At 42.4% G+C, this 26,032-nt stretch overlaps 1 protein-coding gene across 1 annotated transcript in view; it reads left to right on the plus strand.

Annotated features, from left to right (window-relative positions):
- The first annotated feature begins 2,860 nt into the window (after positions 1–2,860).
- tgfbr1.S (transforming growth factor beta receptor I S homeolog) overlaps positions 2,861–26,032 on the plus strand; it is an 80,689-nt gene continuing 57,517 nt past the window's right edge. The window contains 1 exon segment of the mRNA NM_001090615.1: positions 2,861–3,005. Coding sequence (NP_001084084.1) covers positions 2,927–3,005 — 79 coding nt within the window. The 5' untranslated portion in view covers positions 2,861–2,926.

The raw sequence follows: 26,032 nt of genomic DNA on the forward strand, positions 1-26,032 counted from the left end.
TTCAAGTAGTGATGTTGTAAAATAAATATAATTTATATAATATAATATCAATGGATAAGGTTCTATATTAATTCATAACTTATTTTGTGAATAATATATTCAGAGGACATTTATTGTATTAATTAATATTCAAATTCTAGTATTTTTTTTATTTTTAAAATTCCTCTTTACCTAAACGCTATTACGGAAATTGTTTCATAGGGCTGTAGATATATTAAATATGGTTTACTTCCCTTAATCAATGAAAAACCTAATCTCACAGTCTTTGTTCAAACCATATGGTACTACAGTCTCCAATAATGAAATCCACTTGATTTCTCTCTTAGATAACAATTTGTCTATGTCTCCTTTCCTTTTTCCCAGTCTTACAGTTTCTATAACCTGAAAAGAGATAAAATTCTCATTAGCACTATGTTCATTAATTATATGTGCTGCTATAGCTGAGGATATGTCAGATCTATTTATGCAGGCTATATGTTCTAATATTCTGTCTTTAGCTTTCCTAGATGTTTTTCCTACATATTGTTTTCTACATCTGCATGTAGCAAGGTATATTACATTTGTAGTACGACAATTCGCATATGTCTTATTTTGGTATGTTTGTCCTGTCACTGTACTCTGTATTTTTTTGGAAACATTCATAAATCTGCAACATTTACAAATGTTGGCCCCACACTTATAGGTCCCTATTGTTTGTAGCCAATTCTTTCTGTCGATTTTTTCGGGTAACACCCCCATAGCAAATCAGAGGCATGTGATACCCCCCATAGCCCACAGAAAATCAGAGGCACAGTGATACCCCCATAGCCCACAGAAAATCAGAGGCACAGTGATACCCCCCCATAGCCCACAGAAAATCAGAGGCACAGTGATACCCACCCCCATAGCCCACAGAAAATCAGAGGCACAGTGATACCCCCCATAGCCCACAGAAAATCAGAGGCACAGTGATACCCCCCATAGCCCATAGCAAATCAGAGGCACAGTGATAGCCCCCCATAGCCCACAGAAAATCAGAGGCACAGTGATAGCCCCCCCATAGCCCACGGAAAATCAGAGGCACAGTGATACCCCCCCCCATAGCCCAATAACCCACAGAAAATCAGAGGCACAGTGAAACCCCCCCATAGCAAATCAGAGGCATGTGATACCCCCCATAGCCCACAGAAAATCAGAGGCACAGTGATACCCCCATAGCCCACAGAAAATCAGAGGCACAGTGATACCCCCCCCATAGCCCACAGAAAATCAGAGGCACAGTGATACCCACCCCCATAGCCCACAGAAAATCAGAGGCACAGTGATACCCCCCATAGCCCACAGAAAATCAGAGGCACAGTGATACCCCCCATAGCCCAAAGAAAATCAGAGGCACAGTGATACCCCCCATAGCCCAAAGAAAATCAGAGGCACAGTGATACCCCATGGCCCACAGAAAATCAGAGGCACAGTGATACCCCCCCCATAGACCAAGGAAAATCAGAGGCACAGTGATACCCCCCATAGCCCACAGAAAATCAGAGGCACAGTGATACCCCCCATAGCCCAAAGAAAATCAGAGGCACAGTGATACCCCATAGCCCACAGAAAATCAGAGGCACAGTGATACCCCCCCCATAGACCAAGGAAAATCAGAGGCACAGTGATACCCCCCATAGCCCACAGAAAATCAGAGGCACACTGAACCCCCCCCATATCCCACAGAAAATCAGAGGCACAGTGATACCCCCCCATAGCCCACAGAAAATCAGAGGTACAGTGATACCCCCCATAGCCCAAAGAAAATCAGAGGCACAGTGATACCCCCATAGCCCACAGAAAATCAGAGGCACAGTGATACCCCCATAGCCCACAGAAAATAAGAGGCACAATGATACCCCCCATAGCCCACAGAAAATCAGAGGCACAGTGATACCCACCCCCATAGCCCACAGAAAATCAGAGGCACAGTGATACCCCCATAGCCCACAGAAAATCAGAGGCACAGTGATACCCCCCATAGCCCAAAGAAAATCAGAGGCACAGTGATACCCCATAGCCCACAGAAAATCAGAGGCACAGTGATACCCCCCCCCATAGACCAAGGAAAATCAGAGGCACAGTGATACCCCCCATAGCCCACAGAAAATCAGAGGCACAGTGAAACCCCCCCCCCCCATATCCCACAGAAAACCAGAGGCACAGTGATACCCCCCCATAGCCCACAGAAAATCAGAGGTACAGTGACACCCCCCATAGCCCAAAGAAAATCAGAGGTACAGTGATACCCCCCATAGCCCAAAGAAAATCAGAGGCACAGTGATACCCCCATAGCCCACAGAAAATCAGAGGCACAGTGATAACCCATAGCCCACAGAAAATCAGAGGCACAATGATACCCATCCCCATAGCCCACAGAAAATCAGAGGCACAGTGATACCCTCCCCCCAAATACCAAGGAAAATCAGAGGCACAGTGATACCCCCCATAGCCCACAGAAAATCAGAGGCACAGTGATTACCCCCCCCCCCATATCCCACAGAAAATCAGAGGCACAGTGATACCCCCCCCCCCCACAGCCAAAAGAAAATCAAAGGCACAGTGAGATGAAATATCCAGTGACAAAGTAACTGCCCCAAAATCTAGAGTAGAGGTTACAGCCTGTACTAATCCTACATTACAAGTTGCCAGCCACGGAGACTAAAAGTTGCAGGTCCTGTGAAATATTCGCTGCCTGCCAGTAGAATCCATTAGCGCTCCTACCTGTTTGAATGTACCGCTCAATAATGGGTAATGCGCAATGGAGCGGTCACATGGTATGACTACATGACGGTGACGTCACGGAGTTTCCCGTCACATGATATGACCACATGACGGTGACGTCACGGATGTCCCTTCCGTGGATAGGAACTAGCCGCTACCAACATAGACAGAATAAACTGATGCGATGTCTGTATCGGCTTCTTATCTGAGACTGCCAAGGCTCTTCGTGCTTTTGTTGGTTGCACTGATACGTTGGTCCGAGGGTAAGTATTTGGGGAGACGACAAGGCATATTTTGTCCAGGTTGAGCAACATGGCCGTAAAATTAAATGGGGGGTGGTGCGAGTTGTATGTTGGGCAAATGAAAATACACTGTTTCCTCTAATTTTTTTCGTACATCGTTGCGCCTTCACTTTATCGTATTAAAATATTCGTTGCTTTACCTGGAAAAGTTGTTGTTACCTACATTTTGAATGGTTTGTTTTTCTACCTTTTACATTGGCTGAGTGATTAACTCATTGGAATATGCAAAAAACAGTTAAACAAAAATTATATTTCTTAAATGATGAAGAGTAGAAAAATATGTAATAATGTGTGTGTATATATAAATATGTATGTGTGTGTGTAATTGTTTGATTAATGAAAAAGTTTAATGCATGGTACATGGAGTGCAGGTCCTTCTGAACTAGTGTATATTGCAATTTGACCCTGCACCCTCAAATAAAAGAGAGCAGTTTGGGTGCATACACCAGGTATTTAATATATATATATATATATATATATATATATATATATATATATATATATATATATATATATATATATATATATATATATATATTGATAAAGGTCCCAATGTCGGTTTTGCATATTCATCACATGAAGACCCTTGGTGCTGGTTTTTTGTTCTTTTCTGTGTATACACTGTATCACCGTGCACAGGGGCAGCTACAAGGTAGCTAAGAGGAAAGCTGGTGCTGTCCACAGACTTGTGTGTGTGTGTATATATATATATATATATATGTGTTTGTATTTTCCTATTACAGTTATCAGAATAACAGTATCCTAATTAATAATTTAGTGGACATTTCTTCACAGGTACGTCATTAATAGAAATAATCATGTCTTTTATGTACCAAGGTAAAAGCTGCTAAATAGTCAATGTTATAAATAAGACTGTACTTATCTTGAACTCAATGTGAATTAGGACTGTAAATTAAGTAATTTCTATAATTTGCGTGGGAGTCTGTATGCATTAGAAGAAGTACTGTACAGTGACATTAAAAACTAGACAGAACTTTCTTTACTCTTGTGAAAGTCTGATAAGGCATAAGATTGTTTACTTACAGCACCTGTGGTTGTCTCACAAAGTTTCTGTTCTTCGAAGGTATGAATGAAATTCCATTCTTTAAAGGTGCTTGAATTCAAAGCTCCTTCATGATGCAGAGAAAACCTGGAGCTATTACCGCATACATTGACATGTGTCCGAGCAGCAAAGTTGCACCTAAATTGGACTTATATGTCATTTTCATTGTGAGTGCTGAAAGTGACACCATTGAAAACATTTTGTGCAATTCAAAGCAAAGCAAACTCGGGTGCATACATTTTGATTCATATGTTGCAATTGCGTCTGCTGCAACTCCCTGTGTGGATTGCTACATTTTGAATTTTAAAATATTGTCTGAAATTGCACTTTTACTCAGTGCAAATCGATAAGTAAGCCCCATAAAATATGATGAAACAAACACAGAGCTTTGATCTTCATTTCAGCAATATTGATTATTATAGGTAATTTAATATATTTTCAGCCTGAAAACTATAGACCTGTTTGTTTTTCATAACGGTAGGAAAGCTTTTGGAAGGGGTTATGTTTTAAGATACGTGAAACATTGCAAATCACAATACTAGTTATATTATATGCCAGCATGATGCATTGTAATTTAATTGCCTTTTATGAAGGGGTATTTAGGAATGTAGACTCTGGGATGGCAGTGAATGTGATCTCCTTAGACTTTCCTAAATTATTTGATACACTACCAAACAGAATGTTACTGGTCACATTAAGGATAACTCCAGACAGGACTGGAAACAGCCTGCTGAATTACGCAGGCCAAGAATCAGACCCTATGCTGGAATTAGCATCCTGTCCTGTCTGCACCTGGATCAGTTATGTCAGCCTTGGTGCAGGAACACTTGGCTGATTTTGGTGAAGATACACAAGTGTTTGCAGGACAATTGTTCCAGGTGCACGCAGGACAAGATTCCAATGCCATCATAGGGGCTGCTTTTCTTTCTGCATATTTCTGTAGGCAAATTTTCAGCCCTATCTGACATTAACCTAAGGAATATTGGCCTGGAACATATTTGTTCTTGGATAGAGAGCTACCTGAGGATTTGATTACAAAAAATGGTGTGTTTTCTAATTGGACAGTGTTGTTAGTAGAGTAACACAGGGGGTCCTTGGCTCTTTGCTTTTTAACTTGTTGTTTAATAACCTTAAGGTTGAAATTGAAAGTACTGTATCTTTGCTGATGATACTAAATTGTGCAAAACCATAATTTTCATGCAGGATGCTGCTACTTTGCAAAGCATTTTGATTAAAGGAGAAGGAAAGTCGTTTACCAATTGGGGGTGCCAAATGTTAGGCAATCCCAAGTAATTGCATTTACTTACCTGAAACCTTACCTGAAAGTTGGAATTCTCCTCTCCTCTCGCTGTCGGTTCAAACCTATTCCTCCAGCCTTCTCGTTTAACTCTTTTGAGGTGCATGCCCTTCAGATTTTCCACCCTCTCTGTGTGCGTGAAGCGGTCATTTAGAGACCCCCATCAGCCTCCTGCTTTGCTGCCTTCCTTTCTGACTTTGATACCTGGCTTTCTTTCTTCCTCTGCACTGACAGCCCTGCAATCATTCTTGGGGATTTTAACTTCCACATTGATGATGCTTCACAACCCTGACCCTCTTGTTTTCTCAACCTAACCTCCTCCTTTGAGCTCAAACACCCCTACTCATAAGTATGGCCACTTTCTGGATATAGTGTTTACTAAAAAAAACTCTCTCTCTCTCTCTCTCTGGTTTTAACAGTGAACCCTACCCCCTTTCCGATCACAATTTGGTTACATTTTTCATCTCTCACTCTCTGTACCCACCTGCTTCTTCCCCCACTGTCTTAGTTCGGAATACATGAACTAAGACATTGACCTTCCAGTCTTAGTTCAGTCTTTCAGGTCTAGTCTCATTTCCCTTAAGGAAATGTCTGATCCTGATACCCTGGTAAGTGAGTATAATCACATACTATCCTCAACCATTAACTCATTTGCCCCTTAACAGGCTAAGCGTACACGTGCTCAGAACCCACGGCCCTGGCTGAATTCACAAACCAGATTCTTACGCTCCTGTACAAGATCTGCTGAACGTATGTGGATGAATTCCCTTACGCAAGCAGACTTTATTCGCTATAAATTTCTATTGTCCTGCCTCAATTCTGCCTTGTGAAGGCCAAGCAAGAGTACTACAGTACCCTTATAAACAATCACAAATCCAACCCATGATGCCTGTTTTCTCTATTCAATACTCTTCTCCATCCCTCATCAACAGTATCAGTCAACAGACACACTCTCCTCAGAACTTTGCTGATTTCTTTAAAGACAAAGTAGAGTCCATCCGCAATCAGATCCCTACCTCTAATAATGTAAACCAGCTCCTCCATCCTAAGCCCCCTTCTGCATTCCTTCCCTCCAGTAACAATGTCTGAAGTCCACATGCTTCTCTTGTCCTCCCCACTCACAACTTGCCCCCTTGACCCTATGCCTTCTTCTCTGCTCAAACACTGTAGTGCAGAGCTTATACCACTACTTACTCACATCTTCAATTCTTCTCTAGCTTCTGGAACCTTCCCTTCTCCTTTCAAACAGGCCTGTGTAAAGCCTATTCTTAAAAAGGCCATGCTTGACCCATCCTGTTTTTCAAATTACCTTTGTCTCCCTTCTACCACTTGCCCCTAAACTCCTAGAGGGTATTGTGTTCTCCAGTATTAATAACTTTCTACACACCCATGATCTGTAGAACCCTCTGCAATCTGGTTTACGGCCTGGTTACTCTACTGAGACTGCCTTGTGTAGAGTTACAAAAGGGAATCTGTCGTCGTTTTAAACTTTTTTTTATTTTTATTTTTGCATTTTTATAAAAAAACACACATCCATAAACACTGTCTGGCAAATAAAATGATAATCCACAAATCCATGCATAAGTTATTTTAGTTTGTATTTTGTCATGGGGGCTTCCGTTTCTGCTCATTATACATTCTTCCTGTGCTGTACTAACAGCAGGCACAGCAGTACATGTAAGGCAAGTTGCTGATTTCAGCGTGCAGTTCCAAATGATATATTACTGTAGATTCCAAGGAGCCTGTGTCACACTCCCCAAAGTAATCAGAATAATGTATATTGTAGGAATAAACAGCATCAAGGCAGTATTTTCAAAACTGCAAGTGTTTTATTTATTAGCAGTGTCAACAGTGTATTATTATTATTATTAACATGTATTTATATAGCGCCAACATATTGCGTAGCACTGTAAACTAAATGTGATTATACAACTACACCACATGAATTACATACATAGAACATATGGAGTAACAAACATCACAATCAATACAGGTACAAAAAGGTGAGGAAGGCCCTATGCATAAAGAGAAGGGAGTAATACACAAGGTGTGGGAGTGGGCAAGATCGAATTAAGTGGGTGAGAAATGTGGTATTGTATGCGGTGTTGCGTTTGGTACTTAAGCAGAGCGAGGGTAGGCTTCTCGAAAGAAGTGCGTTTTCAGAGATTTCTTGAAAGCAGAAAGGTTGGGAGAAAGTCGGACAGACCGTGGGAGAGCGTTCCAGAGGAGGGGTGCAGCCCTTGCAAAGTCTTGAATGCGAGCATGTGAGGAGGTAATGAGAGAAGAGTTGAGTAGCAGGTCAGTAGAGGAGCGTAGTAAGCGATTGGGTGAGTATAAAGAGATGAGTTCAGAGATGTAGGGTGGGGCAGAGTTATGAAGTGCTTTGAAAGTCAGTGTCATTAATTTGAATTTGATTCTGAAAGGTAACGGAAACCAGTGCAGGGATTGACAGAATGGCGAGGCAGAGAGAGCAGTTTCTGAGGTGTATGAGCCTTGCAGCAGTGTTCATTATGGACTGGAGAGGTGACAGTCTCTGGAGGGGGAGGCCAATTAAAAGAGAGTTACAGTAGTCTAGACACGATGTGATGAGAGAGTGAATAAGAATTTTGCAGCTTCTTGGGTGATAAATGATAAATTTTGGATATGTTCCTTAGGTGGAAGTGACATGATTTAATAAGTGACTGGATATGAGGAGTGAATGACAGGTCAGAATCTAGTATTGAAGTGCAAGGTATCATGGGATTAAATACCCTCCTCCAACCTAGGAACCTCCCCCAATCATTAAGTACATTCCGATAGATCAAGCAATACAGTGCACGACATTAACCATTTAAAGTCCATAATCCTTTTGCCGATCAAATCCGTTGTGCTGAAGTGTTCTTTCCCCTGTGCAAGTGATGTGCGAATGTCAAAAAAAAAAAAGGTATTTTTTAGAAAAGAAGAAGAAAGAGTCTTTCACAAAAGATCCATGACAGGGAAATTGCCATCTCTGCCTATCCCTGGTAGCGATACAAAAAATCAAAAGTACTGCATAGAAATGCCTACTTAAGGGTCACTGGAAGCATGTATGTATCAATTACATTAAGTATGCCAGCACCAGCATAGTGATAAACGTAGCTCCTGTATCAATATAATATATGTATCCAATTATTTCAATATTCTTAATATTGTTATTACTTACACGGCAGGAGTTCCGTGACAATTTAACCGGCTACCTGGTTCTTAGTTCCTGGGAGAGAAGAAAACATAGTCAAATAAACAACATTGCTAAGGGTTGATAAAAGAAAATTATTTCAGGAAGCATTTGAGGCTGTTGTGGTCATTCATGCCTTTTGGTTTGATACCGTCTAATTTCACTATCCATCGTGCTTCACATTGAAGCAAGAGTCTATCCCAGTCTCCTCCCCTTGGGGGTTTCTTAACCACTTCAAGTACCTTCCATTTCAGCTGGCTTAAGTTATGTTTAGCCTCAAAAAAGTGCCTAGATACTGAAGTGTCAGTATACGTATCCAGTTCAAAATTGCGGATTGAATTTTTGTGTTCCTTAATTGGGGTATTTACAGTTCTAATGGTTTTCCCCACATACAACATACCACATGGGCATTTAAGCACATAAACCGCATGAGTGCTGATACAGGTTGCAAATGTTCTCAAATTAATTTCAGTGCCTAGGATGGTGGATGTTAGGGCCTTTGATTATAGCTGTACAACAATTGCTGTTGTGGCAGGGAAAAGTTCCTGTCTTACTGTTTGTCTTTTGGCCCTCTTGTCTCGGCTCGGAGGGACTTAATAAATCCTTCAGTGTGGAGCCTCTTTTATATGAAAATTGTGGGGAATCTTTAAATAAATGACCACATTCCTTGTCCATCTGTAGTAGTGGCCAAAATTGTTTTACAATAGTCTCGATTTCTTGACTATGGTTACTGTATTTGTTAACAAAAGTTAGTCTCTGTGAGTCAAAATGTCTCTGTTTCTGGGTTAATAAATCTTCCCGTGGGATAGCCCTTACATCCTCCAGTACCTTATTAAGTTTTTTATTGGAATAACCTCTTTAGCTGAAGCATTTTGTAAGATCACTTGCAGCTTGTTCAAATAGTAAATCGTTAGAGGCTATTTTTCTGGCTCTTAAATACTGGCCTTTGGGTATGGCTTTGATGATTCCAGGGTTATGGAAACGCCCAGTATGTAATAGGTTGTTGCGGGCCATGGGTTTACGGTACAGATTTGTGATGAAACTACCTTTTTCTAATTTCACATTCACATCCAAAAATCACTTTTTGAATGTTCTGTTGTGAACTTAATTGTCTTGTGGCATGTGTTTGCTACTGTCACCATTGATTCGAATAATTCAATAGGCCCATCCCAAATTACAAAAATGTCATCCACAAAGCAATAGTACTTTTTAATGTGTTGTGTATATGGTTGTTTCAGGAAAAGGTTAGTCTCAATTTGGTGCATAAAGATATTTGCAAAAGAAGGAGCTACTGCAGACCCCATTGATGTCCCCTGGGTCTGCTAATCGAATCTTTCATTAACCTTAATGTAGTTTTTCTTTAATACAATTTCCAGGCAGTCCATCAAGAAGTAGACCAGGCTGTTGGGTAAGGTGGTATTCAACAAAGCTTCTTCAACATACATTACCCCCTCATCCTGTGGTATGGATGTGTATAAACTTTGGACATCAATGCTACACAAAGAAACATCATCATTGGGTGTACCAATGTCATTAAGACGATTAAGGAAGTGTCACGGTCAGCACCCAACACCAGAACAAAACACCAGGCACCCTGGTCTCGGCTCGTGCTTCACCAGTAGTGTGACCGCCTTTGGGCCTCGGGAGGAGCCCTCGGCTTACTTGGATGCCACCTGGACTTAAACGAGAGGATGAGGGTTCTGGATAAGCAGAGGGGCACGACAGTAAAGCAAAGTCTTTGGACAGAAGACAAGGCGTTTAGGCAAAAGAGTCGAGGCAGGCAGAGAATAAAGGTTATCAGGCAGGCAAAGGTCAAACCAGGAAGTCAATCAGAGGGTTAATCAGAAGAGGTAGTCGGTAATCAGGCAAGGGTCAGAATCCAGAAGTCAGAATAGTCAAATAGCCAGGCAGGGGTCAAAAACAGGAATCAAACAGGTTCAGAATATAGCACAAGGCTCAGAAGCACCAGGAACAAAATCCTATCACGGGCAATGTGAAAAATCCAAACTGTGCCTTTAATACTTTTAAATTTCGCGCCACTGCGCGCTGACATCACGCGCCAGCGCACATGCGCACATAAATCAGGGAGAAGCGCGCGCCCTAACCATTCCCTATTTGCGGCCCAGAAGAGCAACGTGGCGGGCGTCCCCGCCGAGGGGGCTGCAGGCGTCCCTGCAGACCCCCTCCCGCTAGACCACCAGGTAAGGTTGTTACAGGAAGTCTGTGGTGTCCTTCAAGCATGTGGGTATAGCAAGGACAAGTTTTTGCAGATACTGATCGACCGATTAGCCAGTGGTTCTAAAATAGAACCAACCCCTGAAACAATTGGTCTACACGGGGGGTCAATTAATGTTTTATGTATCTTGGGTAGAATATATAATACTGGTGTCCTGGAATATTCATTGATCAGGAAATCATGAGCATTTTTGTCAATTGTTCCATTATGTAATGCATCCGTTAACATGGTGTTGATCAGTCGCTTAATGTCCCAGACTGGGTCATGTGTAATGACCTGGGGTATCAATTTGTTATTTTATTTCAACCTCATATTTAATTCTGTCCATTACCACTACCGTGCCAATATTATGATTGGTCTTAAGGGCATTAAGTGCTTCCCTCTCCTTCTTGGTTAGGTTGGGTTTACCATGGCCTTTCCCACTTGCCCAGACTTTACTCACTTCAGAGCTTACCACTCTGGAAAATGTATTTAGACTGTCATTATTCACATCTGGTATAGAGTCAGATTTTTTTGGCCAGCCTTTTAGGTAGTGTAACCGTGTCTTTAAAGTACATTTTTAGTTTCAACATTCTGATAAATTTGAAAAAATCAACCTCCCACCCAAATGGGTCTGGTTTGTAGAGGGGTACAAATCCCAAACCCTTGTTAATAACAGCAATTTCTGCAGTGGTAAGAGAGACAGAGGATAGGTTTACAACCAGGTTATTTACCTCCTGTGGTTCTTCTCTCTGCGAGGGTAAGGGTCCCTGGGTGTCGGTTTTCTGGGATCTCTCTTCTCTCTGTGAGCTGCTCCTTTCTTCTTCTTTTCTAAAAAAAATACCTTTTTTTTTTTTTAAGACATTCGTACATCACTTGCACAGGGGAAAGAACACTTCAGCACACAGGATTTGATCGCCAAAAGGATTATAGACTTTAAATGGTTAATGTCGTGCACTGTATTGCTTGATCTATCGGAATGTACTTACCGATATGATTGGGGGAGGTTCCTAGGTTGGAGGAGGGTATTTAATCCCATGATACCTGGCACTCCAATACACTTGAAAAAGGGTTATACCCGAAACATGTAGTGTTGACACTGCTCATAAATGAAACACTTGCAGTTTTGAAAAAACTGCCTTGATACTATATACATTATTCTGATAGCAGTACATGTGTGCTTGGAGGCAACCACTCTGTATTGAAAAGCCAAGTCGCACTGTGACATGAGTACAGAACGCATTTTAGTACATCCTGCGGCTAAATACCCGTCCTTCCTGCGGTGTCCTATGCCTTCTTAATGGTGCATCGAGTGCTATTACCATCACTTATTGTCAAAATCTGCACTCACACCTCCGTCCTGTATCCTCCCTTCTCAGCCGTCAGCCATGCTAACTCCGCCCTCAGAGGACGAAAGGCTGAGGGCGGAGTTAGCATGGCTGACGGCTGAGAAGGGAGGATACAGGACGGAGGTGGGAGTGCAGATTTGGACGATGAGTGACGTAAAAGCACTCGATGCGCCATTCAGAAGGCATAGGATATTGCAGGAAGGACGGGTATTTAGCCGCAGGATATCCTAAAATCAGTGTCGGACTGGCCCAACGGGACACCGGGAAAATACCTAGTGGGCCCCCGCTGGGCCAGACCCCCTCTCCCAAACAGTTTTTCAAAATGGCGCAGCGCCATTTGCGCATGCCCACCCAGCTCTGTTTGCGCATGCGCGCCTAGTTATCTTTGCACATGCGCGATACGCCGCCTGGCCAAGTATGCCGAGCGGCGCTTCGGCTCAAAGTAGGTTGTGGGGGGGCCCTGGACAGCAGTCCCGGTGGGCCCCGGGCCCCCCAGTCTGACCCTGCCTAAAATGCGTTCCGTACATGAGAATCTAGCTGTACACTCCCCCTCCCCTCTCTGCCCATGCGTGTGAGGAGGAGAGCGGTCACATGGTTTGCAGGGAAACCACTACTTTCACTTCCCTGACTGCTCTATAGCTAGCAGCCCCTCCTCCCACAGACAACTATCAAAGCTCCTGCAGTTCTGTAAGTTTGTTCCCTGCATTCCTTTGGAGGGGGGAATCTTTCTCTCCTTGCTGCCTTCCTAGTTTGTTTTACTGGTTGCTAGATGAGGTAAAGGAGCTGTGAGTTCCCTCTGCTACCCACCTCACACAGACCTTGCTCCTTTCCTGCCTGCAATATTTATTTTTTCATAAACTACTTACTGGCTCCTTTCTCCTGAGCTATTTTAACCCTTCTTAGACTTCCTCCTAAGTTTTCCTGGTTCTCCTGGATGTATGTCCTCCTTATTTTATCCTTTTTTGTATTCCCATAAATGTTTGTATGCAGCATTTCAATCCTTCTGAAGTGGTGTCAGTGGGAGCTTATCTTGATACCTGCCTATTTTTCAATTGACAGGCTCAGCAGACAAAGCTCTATTTACATTCCAGCAGCTTGTAGGAGGGAGGGGCAATGACATCACTCCAACTTGCAGTGCAGCAGTAAAGTGTGACTGAGGTTTCAAAGCACAAGTCACATGACCTGAGTGCAGCTGGGAAATGTCAAAATTTCTAGCCCCATAGCAAATTTTAAAATTAGATATAAAAAAAATCCATTTCATGTTTTGAAATATGGATTTCAATGCAGGATTCTGCTGTAGTAGCACTATTAACTGATACATTTTGTAAAAAACATGTTTTTCCACGACAGTATCCCTAAACAATCTTCAGGTTGCCAAAGGTCACGTCTCCTCCTCCTTGACCTATCATCTGCATTTCATACGGTTGACCACTCTCTCCTGATGCATATTCTGTATTCGCTTGGAATCCGTAACCAGGCTGCATCTTGGCTCTCTTCTTACCTTTCTAACTGATCATTCACTGTCTCCTATGATAACAAAACCTCATCTCCAGTTCCACTTAATATGGGGGTGCTGCAAGGCTCTGTACTTGTTCCGCTGTTGTTCTCCCTGTACACTTTGTCTTTGGGAGATCTCATCCGTTTATTTGGCTTTAATTATCATCTGTATGCTGATGATATCCGAATATATTTATCCATCCCTTCATTAACAGCTAAAACAGAGGCTCAAATCTCTAACTCCTCCTGGCTATCTCAAATTGGATGAACCAGCCCCACCTCAAACTCAACCTAACTAAAACTGAACTAGTCCTCTTTCCACCTAAGCCTGATCCTACTCCCCTATTTACCATCTCTATTGATGGCATGCTCATTAATCCTGTCAACTCAGCACGCTGTCTGCGGGTAATTTTCCCCAAGTCACCCATGGTCAGCATTCATCAATGGGTTAACTTCCCCCTGCAGGCCAGCTGACAGGACCTCCCACTATCAATTAAAAGTTCCACCTCCTCCCTTACCCCCTACTCTTTTTTGTCCTGCCTGGGCAGGGAGAGGATAGTCTGTTTGGGTGAAGAAAACGTGGCTACTAGGAATGGACGACTGTAAGGGCCTAAAAATAGCTCCCCAGAGAGGGGTCAGCAGGGGCTCACTTACATGCCCGTGTCTCTCCTCCCGTGTTTGGGTTAGGGGGATGCGGAGGAAGCATGGCCGCGATAGGCGATGTTTGGAGGCTGATCCTCCGGCTGTGCTGGTCAGATGAGGCAGAAGACAGAGTGGAAGTGCTCCAGGAGCTGCGTGACGGTTACTGCAGGGCTTGGAGAACGCCCTGGACCGGAAGTGACACGGTGGCCATCTTGGATGAGGGCCAAAACGCAAAAAAATTCTAAGTTGGCAAGAGGAAGTTATGGAGGCGATATTTGGCGCCAAAACGCCAGCGTCCTAGCCTGGAGAAGGCAGAAGAGATATTTGAGGCAGTCAGGAAAGGAAAAGATTGATTTATGCAGTCCTGCCTGCTTTATTTAAAGCAGTATAGACTTCCTGTGGGTGCCATTTTGCCATCAGTTAAGCTGAACATTTATGTACACAGGTATGTGGGGGATATCCGCTAGAGTTTCTAAGAACCAGTGGCTGATTACTTTTATTTTATCTATTCTCTTAACCAGTTTTTCCAATGGAACCTGGTATAAAGGGAAAAGCCTCTCACTCTAAAGGGAAAAGGTGATGTATGATGTCAAAGAGAATATGGCAGGGATAGAGGGCTCAGTTTCTTACAGTGTTGTTATTTTATGCAGCCTTCCTGCCACGTATGTGTAAAAAAGTCAAGTCTCCAGAGAAAACAACTTCTGGAGAGAAACAACAGGAGCCTGGATCCTCTGTGTCACAAGAAAACCAATGGGGAGTCCTTAGCCTCAGTGATAAAACAGGCAGTTATTCAAAGATTCCAGTAGGTATCAGGCACTAAGAAAAGACCAAAACACCATCATCATCATCATACAAGGGGAGTCTTTTTCAGAGGTGTCAGAGGGAGACTTGTCATTTGACTCAGATGTCCTGTCTCAGGCAGGATCAGAGGAGGGCGAAATTGATTCGGAAGAAGAATCAACATTTGATTTAGCGGTGATTGATCCGTTAATAAAAGCAGTCAGACAGACTAACTTTTCTGACAGAGTTGACAAAGTTATCGTTGGCAGATAAACTCTTTCCATCATCAAAAAAGAAATTGCATGCTTTCCTGTACATTCGTCTATAAAAGAGATTATTGCGTCGGAATGGAAGAAGACTGAAAAAAGGGCTCAGACAATTGGAAAATTCAACAAAAAGTATCCTTTTGACTAACAAGATTCTAAGACCTGGGATTCACCACCTAAAGTGGATGCTGCTGTGGTGAGGCTGGCTAAGAAAACTACGCTTCCAGTAGATGATGCGGCAGTCTTTAGAGAGCCGATGGAGAAAAAGATAGAATTTAATCTAAGGAAAGCTGTTGGTGCCGCAGGGGCAGCCTGTAAACCAGCAGTTGCACTGACTTCAGTGTCTAGAGCTTTGAAGGTGTGATTGTTGGAACTTGGAGAAGCAATATCTTCTAATGTGAAGAGACCAAGACTTTTGGAGATGTTGACGGATTGTAAAAAGGCAACAGAATTTATATCCGAGGCTTCGATAGACCTAGTGCATTTTTCGGCAAGATCTATGGTGCTGTAGGTGGCAGCCAGAAGAGCCTTATGGCTGAAGACGTGGGCAGCTGATACAGCTTCAAAAACTAATTTGTGTCAGTTGCCTTTTGAAGGTGAGATGTTGTTTGAAGAAAAGCTTGACGCAATTATAAAGAAGGTTTCAGGTGGAAAAAGTGTGTTCCTACCACAAGAAAATCAAGCGAAGAGACCACGCTTTGAGATTTTTTTTTGGCGCAGCAAATTTTTTTTTTGACGCACTTCATTTTGTTTTGACTCGCTATGCCATACAAGTCTATGGGCGTCATTTCCGCGGTTAAATAAGGCGAAAAAATTCGCCTATCCCTACTCCCTAACTGTTAACATTTGAAGGTGGCTCAGGGAAAAAAAGGTTGGGGACCTCCTAGGCTACAGGAACAGAATATATATTTGAAACAACCTAATATAATATTCAAGGCTATTGTGATCTTAGCATTTACAGTTAATGTGTGTGTGTGTGTATAAATATATATGGGTTTGAACTTGATGGACTTTGGTCCTTTTTCCAGTCCATTGTGTAGTTTAAATCAATATAAATGCAAATTTTGCATGTGATAAATGTAAAAACACGCGTACATGTAGAACTTTCTCAAATAACAAAAATTTGGTGCAAATCATTATGCTTTACCTTAGTAAATGCTTTACCTTAGTTATAACAAACAGGGAATACATGGTGGATAACATACTAGGGTTTACAGAGTACAATAAGACAGGATTAGAGGGCCCTACAAATTAGAGTTAACAAACTAAAGGTTAGGGTACAATTGAGATATTTAGGATTTTAGAAAAAAAATTGTGATTTTTGATACAGCAATGATTGAAGGTACAGGTGAATAAGCTTCTTTAAACAGGTGGGTCTTTAAGGAGCGCTTGAAAGTTTGGAAAGAAGGAGAAAGTCTGACAGCTCGAGGCAGAGCATTCCAGAAAAAAGCAGAAGCCCAAGAGAAGTCTTGTAGACGAGAATGTGCAGAAGTGAGAGGAGAAGCGAGGCGAAGATCAGAAGCAGAGCGAAGGTTGCGTGAAGGGGTGTATTTGGAGATCAGAGATGTAATATAGGGAGGGCCTTCATTATTAAGGGCCTTGAATGTGAGTGTTGGTAATTTGAATTTGATTCTAGAGTTGATTGAGAGCCAGTGGAGGGACATGCATATGGGAGTAGCTGATGTTGGGTGGTGAGATAGATGAATGAGTCTAGCAGCAGCATTTAGCACAGATTGGAGTTGCGAAAGGTTACTTGGTGGAATACCTGAGATGATGAGAGAATCAGTATTTTAGTTGATTCTGAACTTAGATATGGTCTTATCCGGGAAATGTTGCGCAGTTGAATATGACAAGATTTTGCAAGTGTTTAAATGTGTGGTGAAAAAGACAGATGCGAGTCTAGGATAACTCCTAGGCAAGCGTGCCTGTGTAGCGGAATGAAAGGTGGTGGTGTTTACTGTAAGTGATATCTGAGGGACAGGGGAAGATCTTGGAGGAAATATGAGTTCTGTTTTTGAAAGGTTCAGTTTCAGGTGGCGCTGTGACATCCAGGAGGAGACCGCAGAGAGACAGTCTGCAACTTGGGAAAGGACAGAATTAGAAAGATCAGGAGTAGACAAGTAGAGTTGGGTGTCATCAGCATAAAGGTGATCCTGAAGTCCAAATGACTGAATACGTTTTCCTAGAGAAGTTGTATAGAGCGAGAACAGCAGAGAGCCTAGAACAGACAGAGAGAGGAAACGTAGTTAGAGAAGGCAACTTTAAAGAAACGGTCAGACAGATCAGATGTAAACCACAAAAGAGCAGTGTCACAAATGCCAGCTGAGTATAGAATGTCTAGGAGGAGAGTGTGGTCAACTGTGTCCAGGCTGCAGAGAGATCTAGAAGGATTAGTAAAGAATAGTGACCTTTAAGCTTGCCATAGACACAAAGATCTGATGTATGAATCGAGGATTCGTACGATTTTCGGACCGTGTGTGGAGGGTCCCGTCATTTTTCGTCCAGCAGAGATTGGTCGTTTGGACGATCTGACTTGTTAAAAGATTTCTGTCGGCTGCAGATAACATCGCAGCATGTATTGCCGATCGTGAGATTTTTAGTGGGAGACTGTCACTAGCTTTTGTTGGACATAACTTTCGTACGATTGCGGTCAGGGGACGCCAGTATTGGCGTTTTTTTAGCAGAAATGCCAATACGTCAAGAAACTACCAAATCAATAGACTCTATGGGATGTGCAAGTTTGAAACCACACTTTACGTAAATACGCAGTGTATTTTAAATATGGCGTCCAAATTCTTGCGAGATATATGGCGCATATACGTTTTTAGGACCGGTGACGTAATTGTGTTGCATATTGGCGACCATTCCTTCTCCATTTTGCATGTAAATAGTTTTTCTATTTCTAAATAGCTTTCCTATTTTCTATTTCCAGCCAGCGGAATTATGGGGAACGAGAATAATGAGAAATGCCTGTTGGGAAAAGAAACCCACGTGCTGAAAAACGCATGTTGACGGTCAAGTGTGGTTTCAGCAGCGTAAAACGCCATGTCTGGCCTTGCTTTTAATCAGCTGGCTGAGCCATGAGGGCAGAAAATAAAGAGGGACAGAGCGACACTGCTTTCAATAGTAATGCTTATACAAATAATTTGTAATGAATGTATAATGCGAAAAAATAATAAATAAATAAAAAATATTTTTTAGGTTGAACTTCCATTTAAAAGCTAGTTAACTGCATGTGCAGGGGTGCCTTTGAGGAAGTGCAATTGAAAGGCAATTAATTATGGTGCTAAGGCTTTCTTTGAATACAATAAAGAGGTGAAAAAAAATAATAATCGCATAGAGATTGGTGTGTGGCTTGAAACAAAAATCAAAAAAGGAATAGAATAATATTAATTATATCGTTTATAAGGTGGTCTCTTACCCCGGTGAACCGGTTCACCGGGAAGTAGCCAAAGTATTTAGAAAATTAAAAAGACTTTTTTAGGAAATGTATAAGCCTAACACGTTTCATGCCTAAAATGAGCACTTAATCATAGACTAATGGTCTCCTCTTGATAAAATCATTTTAAAGGGGTGTTGACCAATTAAAATTTACATACATTACATCATAGTGGTCCTTAACAAATCAGAATAGACGTTTCAGAATTGGAGAAATGCTTTACATGATTACTTGCAGTACATTACATTGATAAAAGCATTGTTAGCATTCTGTTTCATTGAAAACATTACTTAATATTAAATAGATTTATGAGCAAATGTATATTGCTATATTTACCTAACAACTATTTATTATGTAACTTTAATAAACTATAATAAATATCTTAAAGAAAAGAATGAAATAGGAGGGTGGTTTATACAAGCTGTTTGTTGACCGTTTCTTGAGATTTACTGATCATCAGCTAAAGGTATTCTGTTAGGTCCTGATCTACCTTTTGGGCACCCCTGCTTTATCGCAATGCTCAGATTAAATAACTGATATTAGGCCTTGGGGTTCATTATGTATTAAGCAGATTTATTGAAAAAAAAGCATGTTACATCATATTCACTGTTTAAACCATCTGGTATTCTCGTATGTAGAAAGAAAATCAATTTGGTCTCTAATTGCAATAGTTAGATTATCAAATCTTTTAGGAATTTTTATCATCTGTACATAAACGGCTGGGGCTCATCAGTTGCCCCACAGGGATAGCTTTAATCACATGCTTGGGATGACATGAAGTGGCTTGAAGTAGTGTTACCTGAGTTTGGTTTCCAGTAAATTGTAGAAGCTATTAAAGGACCAGTAACATCAAAAAATATTTTTTAAAAATTCGTTAGAAAACAACGAAAAAAAACACCAAGACAAATTAAAATTTCAAAATTGCAAAGCCTTTATTAAGAAATAACTTACTGAAACTCCACTTCCTGTCCTCTTCTGAAACGGCGATATAGCGACCATCCATAGTGCGGTGCTGGATTTGTCCTCCCTGGCTAGCTCCCATAGGCTTCTGACAGCAGGAAGACGGTGCTGGAAAGCAGACGGCTGGATGAAGAGCTGAAGTGCCCGGTGTGCTCCCGGAACATCCTTGTGCAGAGCAGCGCGCCTCTGGGGAGATCTTGCACGGACTCAGCCTCCTACTAATCCAGCCCTGCAGCAGCAGGCGATTCTTAGCGAGTGCCCCAGGCGGGTGGCAGGGCACACAGACATCGCAGACATTCCCTCTGGGCGCATCTATCAGCACAGGAGCGTTACATCGCAGGAGCGTTACAAGCGGTGTGCGGCTGGTGCCGGCCGGTGTCTGTGTGAGGCGCAAGAGTAAGCGCACACTGACAGCCTCTATCGCTCCGACTTGGAACCGGTACAATCCCAGCAGCATCTCTCCAGAGCGGGACTAAGGAGGCTTCCGAGCAGCGGCGCGATGCAATCCGTGCATTAGAATGGCCGAGTGCTGCTGCTGCCTGTGAAAAAAGTGTGCGGCTGTCAGTGTGCGCTCACTCTTGCGCCTCACACAGACACCGGCCGGCACCAGCCGCACACCGCTTGTAACGCTCCTGCGATGTAACGCTCCTGTGCTGATAGATGCGCCCAGAGGGGATGTCTGTGTGCCCTGCCACCCGCCTGGGGCACTCGATAAGAATCGCCTGCTGCTGCAGGGCTGGATTAGTAGGAGTCCGTGCAAGATCTCCCCAGAGGCGCGCTGCTCTGCACAAGGATGTTCCGGGAGCACACCGGGCACTTCAGCTCTTCATCCAGCCGTCTGCTTTCCAGCACCGTCTTCCTGCTGTCAGAAGCCTATGGGAGCTAGCCAGGGAGGACAAATCCAGCACCGCACTATGGATGGTCGCCATATCGCCGTTTCAGAAGAGGACAGGAAGTGGAGTTTCAGTAAGTTATTTCTTAATAAAGGCTTTGCAATTTTGAAATTTTAATTTGTCTTGGTGTTTTTTTCGTTGTTTTCTAACGAATTTTTTTTAAAATTTTTTGATGTTACTGGTCCTTTAAAGTTGTAAAAAGTTAGGTCTAAAAAATGTTCTTTTTATCAAATAGATTTTTTGAAAGTGCAACATCCCACTATACCAATATTTTACCACTTACCAAAGGTTCACAAAGAGACATGCCCCCTCTAGGACGCCCTATAATATCTGGAATAGGGTCCCTGGGAGAACCTTCAGCTCATTGATACATATCTGCACCCCCTAGTTCTCCAACTACCCAGCTACATTAGGGACAATCAACATATCAAGGATAATCTGTTTACCCTTGAATGAAATAATCACTTTACATGGGCCTCTTTAAATGTTTCCTCATTGTATGCCATCATATAGGTCTAAAAGTGGTTGATTAGCACTTGCAAAAATACAGTACTTACCCAACACAACTACAATCTTTCCTATTAGAAGCCACTGCTTTTCTACTAAATCATAATTAGTTTATGTACAACAATACATTTTACTTACAGAAACAAGGTACAGAAATGGGAGCTAAATTCACTCCCTCATACGCTAACCTTATGATGGGATGGTGGTAGGACCTTTTCATCTATAACATGGATAACCCCTTTAAATATTTGTTGGCCTACTACAGCAGCTATATAGTCGACATAATCATCTGGCAAGGATCAAGATATGATTTTGAGAGATTTGTTTTCTTTTCAAACAACAATGAAATTGGTTTAAAATTAACACATTCGTCCGGGAAAAAAACGTAATTTTTTAGACCTAACTTTTTACAACATAAACAAGAAAATAGCTTCTACAATTTACAGGAAACCAAACTCCGCTAACTCACTACTTCACGTCACTTCATGTCATCCCAAGTGGCCATGTGGGGCAATTGATGTACACCATTTATGTATAGATGATAACAAATTCCTTAAGCAGTCTGAGATTCTCAAACAAAGATTTAGGGTGGTGACATACGCTAAGGGTAAGGGCACACCTGGAGATTCGTGGAGATTTATTTGCCCTAGACTAAACGCCTCTTCTTTGGGGTGACTAATCTCCCCGAACTGCTTCCCCGTGTCTTCAGCCAGCTTCAATGAAAAAGCACTCTCGGCGCTTCGATTTACGAAGTTTACTCGTGAGGCAACTTTGGAAATCGATGCGCCGCGAGTGCATTGGCCAAAAAGCCTTCCCACCGACTAGAATGTAAATCGCCAGTATGATGGTTCTCCGAGCACTTCATTTTGTGAAGCCGCCCTAAGTTTCCTTGTGAGGCAACTTTGGGCGAGCATGTTGAGGAAAGATCTGAGGGTAGGGGACCAAATCCCCAAACCTCTTGTGAACATGTCCAAAAAACAAAATGTTTAGTGTCCTCACACACACACACACACACACACACACACACACACACACACACACACACACACACACACACACACACACACACACACACACACACACACACACACACACACACACACACACACACACACACACACACACACACACACACACACACACACACACACACACACACACACACACACACGATACTATCAAACAATACATCAATTGTAACTCTCCTTTTGTAGTATATTTCTTGGAGTGCTCTAATTGCAATATCCAATATGTGGGCAAACCACCAGACCCCTAAAAAATCGAGACATGTGACTTAAATGTGGCAAGATACTTTAATCAATGCAGTGAAGATGACATACATAAATTAAAGGTAACAGGCATTGATAAATTGAGAAGGAAATTTTTGAGGGGAGGGGACCAAATCCCCAAACTCTTGCAAATAGAGACCAAATGAATTTTCTTTCTACGTACGAGAATACAGATGGTTTAAATAAGGAATATGACGTAACATGCTTTTTTCAATAAATCTGCTTAAAGGAAAAATATACCCCTCAAACAATGTAGGACAATATATTGCATAGAACAGCTCATATGTAAAACCCTGCTTCATGTAAATAAACCATTTTCATAATAATATACTTTTTTAGTAGTATGTGCCTTAGGGTCAGTCCACACGGGCAAATTTGGGAGAATAGTCGCCCCAGGCTCGTGAGGCAACTTCGGGTGACTTCGGAAAACAAAGAGCCCCGTGTCAATTGCCGCAGGCGATTTTCATTTTAGCTGACGGAGGACAGAGGGAAGGTAGTTCAGGGATATTGTCGCCCCGAAGAAGAGGCAATTTCTCGCTGGGGCGACTAATCTCCCCGAATCTGCTTGTGTGGACTGACCGTTAGGGTAATTATAAATAGAAAATAGCCATTTTAAAAAATAAGGGCAGCCCCCTGGGATCGTATGATTCACGGTGCACACAAACATACCAAACAAACTATACTTGTTAGGTCACATGAGCCAATTAACAGACAGAGTTTTGTTTTGCTTCCACACTTCTTCCTGTTATAGTTAGAGCTGAAGTATTTCTGGTCAGGTGATCTCTAAAGCAGCACACAGACCATCACAAAATGTGGTTCAAGGCAAGAGATGGAAAAGAGCAAAATCTACTCAAATATATGATTCAGTTGAATAAGATTCTTTAATATGCCACTTAATTTGATAATTAATCTGTTGCTCAAGTATTCCTTTTGGGGCTATAGTTTTCCTTTAATACATCATGAACCCTAAGGCCTAATATCCGCTTTTTAATCTGAGAATTGAGATAAAGGAACAATGTCCGGCTACCAAATACTTTTTTTTTTTTTAAAGGTTTTTATTTTTCATTTTATAACAATAAATAAACATTAAAACGTGCATGGTTCCATCTTATTGTAGTTATTACAGTACAGCATACGTATTTTTTGAGTCCTGTACATTCGTATACATTTCGGTTCAGTTATGATTCTGTATCTGTTACCCCTGGACCGCTTGATCAATGAGTATGTATAGCTATGCTCCTACTAGCTTGCCATCGCTGACATTAGGGCTCCTCTGTGGCTTCCAGCCGGTGTCGCCACATCAAATCATATTTCTGGGGACAACCTCTTGCAATATAGGTGAGTGTTGCTTTTAGCAAGTTCAACCAGCCATTAAGTGTGGTGGATTGGGGGGACATCCAATTCAGGAGGATACATTTCCTGGCATAGAATAGTAATGTATGGAAAAGTATTCTCATGGCTGCTCTTGGGGTGACCTCATCTATTACACCAAGGAGGCATACCTTAGGGGTTATTCGTTTAGGTAATGCTGTTTTTTCCTGAATATAGTTGAGAACCTGGGACCAGAAGGCTTGGATTCGGGGGCATGACCAAATGAGGTGTAGGTAAGATGCCTCTGAGACCGTACACTTAGGACACTGTTGTGTCCTATGAGTTTGTTCATACGGCCTAGTTAGGGTTAAGTGGAGTCTATGTAGGATTTTTAATCGGATCAGTCCATCTCTGCTTGAGACAAGGTAGTCATAGGCCCTGTCCGTTGCTTCTTCCCAGTCATCATCCTCCAACTCTGGGATGTCTCTACTCCAGGCTGTACCCGCTGCGTTAAATGGAGGTTTAATGGTAGCTATGAGAAGTGAGTACAGCCTGGTAACAAGTTTTCTGGTGGTGGTGCCTCTAAGGGCTGATTCTGTCTGAGGTTTTAAGGTTCATAGTCTTCCCTTGAAATTGGGTATTGGTGGTCTGTCTCAGCTGGAAGTAGGAGAACCAGGGGAGAGCCTCCTGGGTTTGTTTTATTTCGGCCCTGGGGCATACCACTCCATCCTTAACCAAGTCTCCTAGCGTGCAAAGGCCCCAGTGTTGCCATATTTTGTGCTCCGCTATGTGTTGCAGGTGTGGGAAGAAGGAATTTCCCAATAGGGGTAGATGTAGCAATAGTAGAGGTAGTGCAAGTTTGCAAACTTTAAGTGCTGCCACCCATACTTTGTATGGGGTCTTTATAACTGGGTTGGTTGTATGTAGATTGGGAGGTTTGTGAAATGGGATATATGAGAGTGACTGAGCTTGCTAGCGTGGCTTGTAGTGGGTAGTTATTATATTGGTTATATGGGTCTGGATTAAGCCACCAGTGCATATATTAGATCTGGGCTGCCAGTGAGTAAAAGTACCAATGTGGGAGGCCCATTCCCCCTTCACTAACTGGAGCCCGCAGTTTGGCTCTAGCAAACCTGGGGGGCTTGTTTGCCCAAAGGAAAGCTGTTTCAATAGATGTAAAGAAGGAACGGAGGATGGGGAATTGTGGAAGATATAGAGGAACTTGCGGAGAAATATCATCTTTAGGAGATTGATCCTGCCTCAGTTTGAAATGGAGAGGATTGGCTCAAGATTAGAGGGTATAAAGGCGTCTAAATGTACCACAATGCCAAGGTATTTGAACGAGTCCACCCAGACTGGAGGGGTGGGAGGGAATAAGTTGGGGTTAATGTTGGTGTCAATAGAGAGTATGCTTGATTTCTCCCAATTGATTTTTAGCCCTGAAAATCGTCCAAAGTGGTTCACTATACTCAGGACCGCCTGGAGGGAGTTGCCTGGGTCATGCAGATATAACTTTCGTCTGCATAGAGAGAGATGCGTTCTTCCACTCTCCCAAGGCGGAGTCCTGTGATATTGCTTGCCTGGCAGATAAGGATTGCTAGAGGCTCTATTGCCAGGGCAAAGAGGAATGGCGATAATGGGCATCCTTGTCGAGTGCCTCTATAAAGGTTGAGTGCAGCTGATAGGTGACCATTACTGCTGACTCTCGCTACTGGTTGTTTATATAGTAGCCTCACCCATCTAATGAATTGGTCCCCCAATCCAAATCTCCTCAAGATTTCCCAAAGGTATGGCCATTCTATAGAGTCAAATGCTTTAGCCGCACCCAGTTGATGCTACTACTCATGAACCATGGCCGAATGTTCAGATTACCCCTGATATAGCCATGCCCATTAGTGGCCACCTTAAGTGGGTCCTTCCCTTCTTTCCGAATGACCACAATCAGTGCCTCATTGAAGGAGGAGGGAAGGTGGTCTTCCTCAGTGGCATGCATTATAGTCTTGTGTAACCAGGGAGAGAGAGAGAGGTGTTTTGTTGGATTGATTGGAGGCTATTGCATCTTGCACGTTTCTACTTAATTAAGGAGGGCATTTGCATGTGGTAACAGTTGAGGGAATTGTATAGCATCTAGGTATTTGTTAATTGTTCTGTTGAGTAGTTGACTTTGGTGGCATACAAAGTTTGGTTGCAAAAAAAAGTAAGTTGCAAAAGCATCCGCTATCTGAGAGGGGTTAGTTACTATGTTACCTGAAGGGGAAGCAATTTTGGAGATGGGTTTGGGATTTAG

This window comes from Xenopus laevis, chromosome 6S, assembly GCF_017654675.1.
Source record: "Xenopus laevis strain J_2021 chromosome 6S, Xenopus_laevis_v10.1, whole genome shotgun sequence".
NCBI classification, from domain to species: domain Eukaryota; kingdom Metazoa; phylum Chordata; class Amphibia; order Anura; family Pipidae; genus Xenopus; species Xenopus laevis.